Genomic DNA, 10,200 nt, shown 5'->3' with positions numbered 1-10,200 from the left:
CTGTATAACAAGAGAGACAGTAGTATTACTCTTAATAATATGATTGTTAGAATTCTAATTAGGAAAAATTTAGTTGCAAGCACAACTGCGTATTAATATGTACACCAATATAATATGATTGGTTAAAAAGTAGATTTTATTAAAAATAATACTAATTTAAATTTTAAATATAAAAAAATCAGTATTGGTACGTAGATTAATACGAGACTTTATGAATTAAATATAATAAAAAAATATCTAGGAAAAGAAAACCAAAACAAGTTTATGAAAAAGTAAAAAATAAATCATTGACCAAAGATCAATATTTCTTCTTTTGATCAATTATACTTTTTTATTATATTTAGTTCAATGGACTTTTATACTACCATTTATTTGATCAATAAAAAAGTATTTGATCAGAAGTCATTTTACTTAAATACAAATTCATTCTTAATAAGTGAATCTAATGCGTGAAATGAGACATACTACACAGCAATCTTATACTTAATGCACTAAATTTTTTAAATATAGAATATAAAAAGGTAAAAATATAAAAACACATATTTAAATAGTTGAAAAAGTGTAAGGTTGACTTTTAGAACTTTTTTACGCAAAATATTTGAATAGATAAGATAGAGTATAGAGTTATGATCGAATTCAAAAGTTTTACTTTGATATTATATAAAATTATTACTAAATAAAAAAAATAAATAGATAAAAAAATATTATTTAATTTATATCTTTAAAAAAATATTCTATAAAATAAAAACAAAATAAGGTGACAAAAAAGGAACTCATCGGTCAAAGTTAAATGTCATCTATAAAATATGTATTGAATTTAATGTGGGAATGAATCCGTACTCTCTCTCTCTCTCTCTCACATTCACGCTCGTGTACACGCGCAAGTAACTGTCTTTTAAAAACTGTTCATGTCCTTCTCCGGCAACTTTGTTCTATCTCCAGCTCTTGTTTGTAAGAAAGTTTAGAATAATTTCTTGGTTCATCATTGGCATGGGAACGCAGAAGCAGAATATCAGTCATTTTGGTTTCTGAGCTGTTCGTCATGCGTGATTCCCCTACTGCTTTTCGTTGACTTCTAGAAGACTTGACCAGCACTCCAATGTTTTTTTTTTTTCCATATTTTTTTTATCAGTTAAATTTCATCTAGCAGTTGGCAATTATAATATTTACTCTTATATAAACTCTATCCAAACAGTTGACGATAAGCTGTTGGGATTTTCCATTTTTTTATTCGAATGAGTTTCTACTGTGTTGGTTTTATTTTTTGTCATTATCTTTTGATTTTTTGTTTTTGTCTTTATTTCTTAAGAAGATTGTCATTGCAGTAGTTGAGTTTTATACACTAATTTTATATGAGGGAAACCCACGTACACGTTTAAAGTCTTTTGCAGCTGGCCAAAAGTCAAGCTTGGATGGTATTCAAGCCTATGGCTTGTTATCCAAAAAAAGAACAAAACGAGAGCAAGACAGATTTCCGTGTCTTTTGTCCTGTTTCATTGAATCTCCAGATATAAATCGTGATTCATGCTGGATTTTATTAGTAGCATGAGATTTAAGGGTCTTGATTCTGGGTTTTTTAATTCTTTCTTCGCTTGATTCTGGGAATTTTACTTCAGAGACACAGACATTTTTTTACCTTTTTTTCCGTCGAAATTTAGTTAAATTTTTGGTTGTTTCGTCTGTTATCAATTGCAAAGCCTGAAGCTTCTTCTTTAAAGCTTAAGTCTCAGGAATTATATTGTTTTTTTGGGGCCACAAAGTTGTTCTATTTGGTGGGTCTGTATGAGTTTGAAGAATTTGTGATAGATGCAGAAAATGGCTACTGGTAGAAGAAGGAAGCAACATTTTAGAAGAATCCATGCCTGCTCATGTGGGAGGGCATCATTCAAAGGTGAACACTCACTGATTGGAGGTCCTGGCTTCTCAAGAGTAGTCTGTTGCAACGATCCTGACTGGTTTGAGGCTCCTGTCCTCAATTATGACAGCAATTATGTCAGAACTACCAAATATACTCTTGCCATGTTCCTCCCCAAATCATTGTTTGAGCAATTCAGGCGGGTTGCAAATCTGTATTTTCTCATCTGTGCAATATTGTCTTTCACACCACTCTCTCCTTACTTACCTGTGAGTAATGTTCTTCCTCTTGTTGTTGTGATTGGAGTGACAATGGGGAAAGAGGCACTTGAAGATTGGAAGCGTAAAAAGCAGGTAACCTCAAGATATCAATGCTATCTTGGATGCGACTCTATGTTCTTTAGTATTGCTCCCTTTGAATTTTAAATACAACAAACTGAAGTCACTGAAAATATACCCGGAACATGTTGAAGAATATGGGGGAATTCTGCAATTTTTGGTGCTTCTAAGTTGTTCATGCTTTAAACACAATTTTTCAGAGCTGTGCTAATTTTTCTGTTATGGGAGACGTCTTGAAAGAAGATCCATATAGGTTGCTTTATATTGGTTAATTGCCCAGATTTAGTATGGCAGGGTGGTGAATGGTATTCCATATTCTTAGTGAGGGGAAAGTTCTTGTAGTTTTGATAATTCCAAGGGGCTCCAATTGTAAAATTGACTAATCCTGCATCATTACAAGATATTTTGATAATTTTGGTTCATATGAAATAAGGTTTTGGGTCAGGGATTGATTCTGGCTGTTTTTACTGGCTGCAGAACTCAGATGCCAATATTACAATTTTTTAATATATTTCATTTATAATTTGTTTCTTTCCTATTACTTTTACAGGAAATATACTTGATGATAACTTCAAAATTTGCAGTTGGTCCTAGAAATACCATTTATTCTCTTCCATCTTTTGATTTCTAATAACTAGATGTTTCCATGCTATTTTGTGATTTCTCCTTAAGTTCATAATCATCTCAACAAAAATGTTATCAGGATATTGAGGTGAATAATAGAAAAGTTAAAGTGCATCACAGTGATGGCATGTTCGATAATGCTAAATGGATGGATTTGAAAGTTGGAGATATAGTGATGGTGCAAAAGGATGAATTTTTTCCTGCTGATCTCATCTTACTTTCTTCAAGTTATGAGGAAGCAACTTGCTTCGTTGAGACTACAAATCTAGATGGTGAAACCAATTTGAAATTAAAACAAGCATTGGATGCAACTTCAAACTTCCATGAAGACTCGAGCTTCCAAAATTTCGAGGCCGTGATAAAATGTGAAGATCCAAACGCAAACTTGTACTCTTTTGTAGGACGTTTGCATCTTGAGAAACAAGAGCACCCTCTTGCGCCTCAGCAACTCCTGCTTAGGGGCTCAAAACTCCGAAACACAGATTTTATTTATGGGGTGGTAGTCTTTACAGGCCATGATACAAAGCTTATGCAAAATTCAACAGCTCCTCCTTCCAAGAGAAGTAAAATTGAGAAAAGGATGGATAAGATTGTCTACTTCTTGTTTTCCATCATAGTGTTGATATCTTTGATCGGATCAATTTTCTTTGGAATTTTAACCAGGGAGGACCTTGAAAATGGAAGGGTCACAAGATGGTACCTTGGACCAGATGAGACAACAAAGTACTATGACCCAAAGAGAGCGCGGGTTGCAGCAATTTTTCACTTTTTGACTGCCCTTATGCTGTATGGTTATTTAATTCCCATTTCCTTATATGTTTCTATAGAAATTGTCAAAGTTCTTCAAAGTGTATTTATCAATCAAGATCTACACATGTATTATGAAGAAGCTGACAAGCCAGCACGTGCACGTACCTCAAACTTGAATGAAGAACTTGGCCAAGTTAACACCATACTTTCTGATAAGACTGGGACTTTGACTTGCAACTCAATGGAATTCATGAAGTGTTCTGTGGCTGGGAATGCTTACGGGCGTGGAGTTACGGAAGTTGAGAGAGCTCTGGCTGGGAGAAATGGGTCACCTTTAGCTCAAGAGGTGACAGATGAAGAGGGCCGGGTTGAGGATTCCACTGAAGCAGGGACATCCACTAAAGGTTTTAACTTCATAGATGAAAGGGTCACAAATGATAGTTGGGTCAATGAGCCTCGAGCTGATGTAATACAGAAGTTCCTACAGTTACTGGCTATCTGCCATACTGCAATACCTGAAGTTGATGAAGAAACAGGAAAAATTTCTTATGAAGCTGAATCACCAGATGAGGCAGCTTTTGTGATTGCAGCAAGAGAACTGGGGTTTGAATTTCATGAGAGGACTCAAACAAGCATCTCACTGCATGAATTTGACCCCATCTCATGCAGTAAAGTTGAAAGGTCAGTCTCTTGCACTTAGATATCATCTGGTATTCACATTTTATGTTGGTAAGCAATTCCTTATCTGCTAGGGCACATATATTGGATCACCCAACTAATTTTAGCTGCCAGTAGCATGGGTGATATTTCTGATCTCTTCTGCTCATGGTAGTAACTCTACTTTTGGGAGATGTATGGCTTCAAGAGCGTAATTCATCTTAACAGGTCTTACAAACTATTGAATATCCTGGAATTTAGTAGCTCAAGAAAGCGAATGTCTGTGATTGTAAGACAGAAGGATGGAAGGATACTACTCCTTTGTAAAGGTGCTGACAGGTTCGTAAAGATAAGCATCTCTCAAACTTGAAACATTATTTAGAGTATGCTATAATCATCGTACAAACTCTGTTGTGCCATTAAAATTGCAGAATGTAGTTTGTCTTTCTGATAATGGTATAGATGGTAAACCACAACAAAAATAAGGAGAAAACAAAAAGAACAGAAAAGAATCACTATGTTGGTGGTTAAAATTTGCAAATTTATTTGGACTTCCAACACATTATATTATTTCTAATTTATTCCTCTATCAGTGTCATGTTTGAAAGACTTGCAAAGAATGGAAGGGAATTTGAAGAAAAGACTAAGGAGCACATTAATGAGTATGCTGATGCTGGTTTGAGGACGTTGGTACTTGCATATCGAGAACTGGATGAGGAAGAATCCAATGAGTTCAACACGGAATTTAATAAGGCCAAAAACTCAGTGAGTGCAGATCGTGAGGAAATGATGGATGGAGTGGCAGAAAAGATTGAGAAGGATTTGATTCTTCTTGGTGCCACTGCAGTTGAGGACAAACTTCAAAATGGGGTAGGTTTAAGAAATTTAAGCAATGAAGAGACTTGAAACCCATGCAAATGAAATAGCATTTAACAGTGAATAAACTCATTTGTGGTGCTGAGAAGTCAATATTTATTTACATTTACATCCTAAGCTCATTGTTGCAAATCCTAAATCCAACTAAATTCTTGCTTTGATATAAACTCATTTTAAATTCTTAAAGAAATTGAAATTGCTATTCTAAACAAAACAAGTCATTCATATCTGTAAAGTGTTTAGATGTTCATCAATTTGAGATTAATATTTATTTCTCTATGCTGGATAGGTTCCTGAATGCATTGACAGGCTTGCCCAGGCTGGAATCAAGATATGGGTTTTGACAGGAGATAAAATGGAGACTGCAATCAATATTGGGTACAGTTAGTGGATGACTTTGATTATCAGTAGATGTTGACTCCAATAAACAAATATTTCTGATTTTACTTTTTGGTTTTCTCTTCTCATTAATCTTCTACTTTTTTAGCTTTGCATGTAGTCTGCTTAGACAAGGAATGAAGCAAATAGTAATCAGCTCTGAGACGCTGGAAATCAAAGCGCTGGAAAAAGTGGGGGGCAAGACTACTGTTGCTGAGGTAAATCTTAATTGTATTGGTTGTTTTTATAATTTTATTTTATCTTTTAACTATTTTTTCATATTAATCATTTACATGGATAACCTCGAATGGTAAAAAAAATCAAAATATGGAATGATCATGATATACCCGTATTATTTAGTGCTTCTCATATCAACTTTAAGAATGGTCACAAGCTTTGCAGCAGAACACTTATTATAATTTCTGTTCGTCTATGTGGAATGTGCTTGTTTCCAAGAGAATCTGTTTCATGTGTCTAATCATTCTCAGGAAACCTGTTTCTTAGGAGCATTCATATCGTATAAAAGCCCCATCAACCATAATGTTTCCTTAGCAAAACATTTATGAAATTTCTGAAAATTAGGGCCAATGAATTCGTGATGTTCCAGTGCAAGTTTTCATCAATTTCTAATTGATATATCATAAAACTGGGAGAAACAGAAAAGATATTTTGGATCTTCTGAGAAATTGATGCAGTTCAAAGGGAACTGTGTTTGATAATCAGAAAGAGCATAAGGTAGCAACACCACCAGCTATTAGGAATAGAAGCTTTCGTTCATCGGTTGCAGGGGTTATGACATGCTAGAAACAGACCATAGGACTAATGAATATGGACATAGAGCATCAACAAAAATGTATTGAACTTCTTTGTTTCAAGTGCAGAAGGGTCCAAACCACCTGCTTTGAAACTAAATAATCTATGCACTGCAAGTTGCACTGCTTAAAACAGTATCGGACACGTATGCATTGGGCATTCAAAATCAACTCTAAAGTAGGATTCTAGCTAATATTTGACAGCCCTAGAAAATCATTGTACAAATTTGTAATCCGTTTGTGAACTTGATGGGATTTTGCTGATTCTTAGGCATTTAAGGAAAATGTTCGCCACCAGATAAGTGAGGCGACAAAACTGCTTTCCACATCAACTCAAAACTCAGGGGCACTGGCTTTGATCATTGATGGGAAGTCACTCGCCCTTGCTTTAGAGGATGATGTCAAGGACATGTTTTTAGAGCTTGCCCTTGGCTGTGCATCCGTTATTTGCTGCCGTTCTTCTCCCAAACAAAAAGCACTTGTAAGTTCTCCTTTTGTTTTTGTTTTTCGTATCTTGTATTTAGCTCAAACTTTTGCATATTCATAAATTTTTGGTATGGTCTTTGACAGAAGTAAGCACAACAGAATCTTTTATCAACCCTATTGAAATAAGAATCATGTCTCACAAAGTTCATTTTCCATTATATCCCTCTGGCTAGTGATGGGCTCCCCAGCATGTGTAATTTGTTGCTTTCCGCTTTCATTTGGGAAAAGGGGATTTTCCCCACTTTAACTAACATTAATGATAAAATCATTTCTGTTAATCTGCTTCAAAGGACCTTGTTTCGTATCCTACTAATTAACTATCCAAATATATGTAAAAGCAGTCAAACATTCTTGTAGTTCTAGATTCCTAGCAATGTTGGGGAAAACTTATTCTAAAAGGGTGCTACTTGATAATGCAGGTTACTAGACTGGTCAAAACTACAACGGGTAACACAACTCTAGCAATTGGTGATGGAGCAAATGATGTAGGAATGCTTCAAGAAGCAGATATTGGAGTTGGTATCAGTGGTGTTGAGGGAATGCAGGTAAATTCATATTGCTCGAATGTTTCTTTTTGCATCATTTATGCCCATTTATCATTTATTTCACTTAAATATATTTTCTGTTGTCCTTTCTGAAAAATACTTTCCAAATTCCAGGCAGTCATGTCAAGTGACATTGCAATTGCTCAGTTCCGGTATTTGGAGCGCTTGCTTCTTGTGCATGGACATTGGTGTTACAGAAGGATCTCGTCAATGGTATTACTTGAAATTTCAAAAGATATGCTTTTAAACTGAGTCTCTAACTCAATTGGGAAATATTTTCACCTGGTTTTAAATGAAATGGAGACATAAATTTGAAAAATGCCTGAAGATTCATTTTCAATAAAATTTTTAGGGGGGTCCAACTCTCCTACCATTCAAATGAGACCTGCATTTCCTGCAATTTTTATTGAAAGAAATACACATAACCAAAGAGGAAAATAGAGGTAAATATGCTGCCATGTTGATCACCAAAGCAATCATATAAAGTTAATGGCTAACATATAGATAGAAATGGAGAAGGTGGGTTTGGGTACTATGAGTAAGGTCCTTCAACTTGGGTCTGAATTAGAATATTGAACATGGAGTGAAAGTGCTTTAATAGTTTAGAGAGTAGTGGTGGTTGATGTGGGTTTGGCTATTAGTTTAATGGGTAATGTCGATGGTTGAAAGGAGAGTCTTTGGTTTTGTGATTGGTTGTGAGATATTTGGATTCCACACAAATTATGTGCTTCTCCCTTAATCCTTTGAAAATCCTCTCTTAATATGAAACCCAGACTCTATAATGAAAACTCAAGCCAAAGAAAAGTTTGTAGGACCAAATTATAAAAGTGGAGCCGGAGGACACCGCCCCCAATTCTTCTGAAGAGTATTTGGAATGAAAAAGGAAGGTGATATTTCTAGTTTCCTCTCTCTTTTTTCTCTAGACATTCTGCTTCTCTGTAGAACCCGAGCAATTCCTCACAAGACCCCCTCTCTTTAACCCCAGGCTCCGCTACCTTTTCCAACTTCTTTTCTTCCATTTTCTTTGTGGCTTTGTTCTCTTCTCTGTTGTCCTCTCAAAATCCCTCCTTGAAATCTCCAAAACAATTCCATCGTTTTATGATTCTGTCTTTCTTCTATGCTCCTCATACATAAAGTGAACTGGGAATGGTGTAGAGATGGAATGCGGCATATGAGATTTGGTAGGGACAAATGGTGGTGGCATGTAACTGATGACAGAGGCAAATAATTGATGTAGTTTATATCTAACAGCTCGGCCATTAACTTCTCTGTGTAGTTGTATGATCGACCTGGTTGAATATTTACTTTTGAATTTCACTTTCTGATCATGTGACATATGGTTGTGCAAAAAGTAGAGGAAGTGGGAGATTTTTGAATGGGAGGGGTACTGAATGCAATATTGTTCTAGTAAAATTGTTGAAATTATGCATAATACTTTAATCATAACTAGATTTTTTTTCTCATACATTTACTACAGATAGTGAGAAGTAAATGTTAAGAAGCCTGATTGTGGATCCTGGTATTTGTTAATGCTGGGCTTTGACTCCAATGTTAACCCAAAGAAATTGATGGTTGACATTTTTTTCTGTTTGGCAGATATGCTATTTCTTTTACAAGAACATTGCTTTTGGCTTCACTCTCTTCTTCTTTGAGGCTTATGCATCATTCTCGGGCCAAGCTATATACAATGATTGGTATATTTCACTCTATAATGTCTTCTTCACATCGCTTCCTGTGATAGCCTTAGGAGTTTTTGACCAGGATGTCTCTGCGCGGCTTTGTGTTAAGGTAAATCCCATGTATTGATGCTTTTCTTTTGTCCTTCCAAATTCATAAGAAGTTTAAGGTGTCCTTGAAACTAGAAACATTACAGCAAGTTTTGAAATTTCTTCAAATTTGCATCCTAGTAGTAAAGGGCACTGAGATTAACACCTCCTAGCTAATCCTTGCAGTTCCCTCTGTTGTACCAAGAAGGTGTCCAAAACATCCTATTTAGCTGGTTTCGGATCCTTGGCTGGGCATTCAATGGGGTGCTGGGCGCTACTGTGATATTCTTCTTTTGCATCCGTGCAATGGAGCATCAAGCCTTTCGTAAAGGGGGGGAGGTTGTAGGATTGGAAATACTTGGAACCACCATGTACACTTGTGTTGTGTGGGTGGTGAACTGTCAGATGGCACTATCCATAAACTATTTTACATATGTACAGCATCTCTTCATTTGGGGTGGCACTATATTCTGGTATATGTTCCTCTTGGCGTATGGAGCAATGGACCCACACATTTCAACAACTGCATATAAGGTCTTTATTGAAGCATGTGCACCAACCCCCTTTTTTTGGCTCCTCACATTGTTTGTGGTAGTCTCTTCTCTCATCCCATATTTCACTTATGCATCCATCCAAGTGCGGTTTTTCCCCATGTATCATCAGATGATACAGTATATAAGAACAGATGGGCAATTAGAAGACCCTGAATACTGTGATATGGTGCGGCAGAGATCATTAAGGCCCACAACAGTAGGATATACTGCCCGTTTTGAGGCAAAATCCAAGCGGTTTGGGCCATTGACGAAAGTATTTTTGTGAAGGTTCTTAGCAAAACTAGGCATAGAAATGTTGCAAAGACAAGTTTCTTTTCAATGTACATAGCTAATGTGGAGGTGATTCTTTAAGTTGACTGCTGGATGCAAATGTGCCAAAGGTGATGATTTGAAAAAAATGGTTTACTCGTGTCCTCTAAATTTTTGGTTAGGAGAATTCTGTTTTGTGAGCTCCCAGAAATTTTGAATGTTTTGGCAGCTTTCAGATCATATGTAATTTCATATCGTTCCTGTTTGATGCACTAAATGTATATCATAATACAGATAAGTAATTGATTCA

The 10,200-nt window shown here is 35.8% G+C and overlaps 1 protein-coding gene across 2 annotated transcripts; it reads left to right on the top strand.

Moving 5' to 3' along the window:
• The first annotated feature begins 878 nt into the window (after nt 1-878).
• On the top strand, nt 879-10,200 carry LOC122299183 (putative phospholipid-transporting ATPase 9). Of its 2 annotated transcripts, XM_043109225.1 has the most exons (11): nt 881-2,208; nt 2,897-4,248; nt 4,453-4,563; nt 4,818-5,094; nt 5,390-5,478; nt 5,588-5,696; nt 6,562-6,771; nt 7,196-7,321; nt 7,436-7,534; nt 8,918-9,109; nt 9,274-10,200. In XM_043109225.1, the coding sequence occupies exons 1-11, from the start codon at nt 1,807-1,809 to the stop codon at nt 9,904-9,906; spliced, it is 3,600 nt and encodes a 1,199-aa protein (XP_042965159.1). In that variant the 5' UTR covers nt 881-1,806; the 3' UTR covers nt 9,907-10,200. The 2 variants fall into 2 exon arrangements, with proteins under 2 accessions (XP_042965160.1, XP_042965159.1); XM_043109226.1 differs by lacking the exon at nt 7,436-7,534 and having other exon boundaries at nt 879-2,208.

The sequence above is a fragment of the Carya illinoinensis genome, chromosome 16 (genome assembly GCF_018687715.1).
Source record: "Carya illinoinensis cultivar Pawnee chromosome 16, C.illinoinensisPawnee_v1, whole genome shotgun sequence".
NCBI classification, from domain to species: domain Eukaryota; kingdom Viridiplantae; phylum Streptophyta; class Magnoliopsida; order Fagales; family Juglandaceae; genus Carya; species Carya illinoinensis.
Note: the sequence above shows the minus strand (reverse complement) of the source record. Positions and strands in the feature narration are given on the sequence as shown.

Coding starts and splice junctions, on each gene's coding strand:
- LOC122299183 (XM_043109225.1), top strand. CDS start 1,807: ATGCAGAAAATGGCTACTGGTAGAAGAAGGAAGCAACATTTTAGAAGA. Junction 5,479..5,587: donor GAGACTGCAATCAATATTGG/GTACAGTTAGTG, acceptor CTACTTTTTTAG/CTTTGCATGTAGTCTGCTTA. Junction 7,322..7,435: donor GTGGTGTTGAGGGAATGCAG/GTAAATTCATAT, acceptor TCCAAATTCCAG/GCAGTCATGTCAAGTGACAT.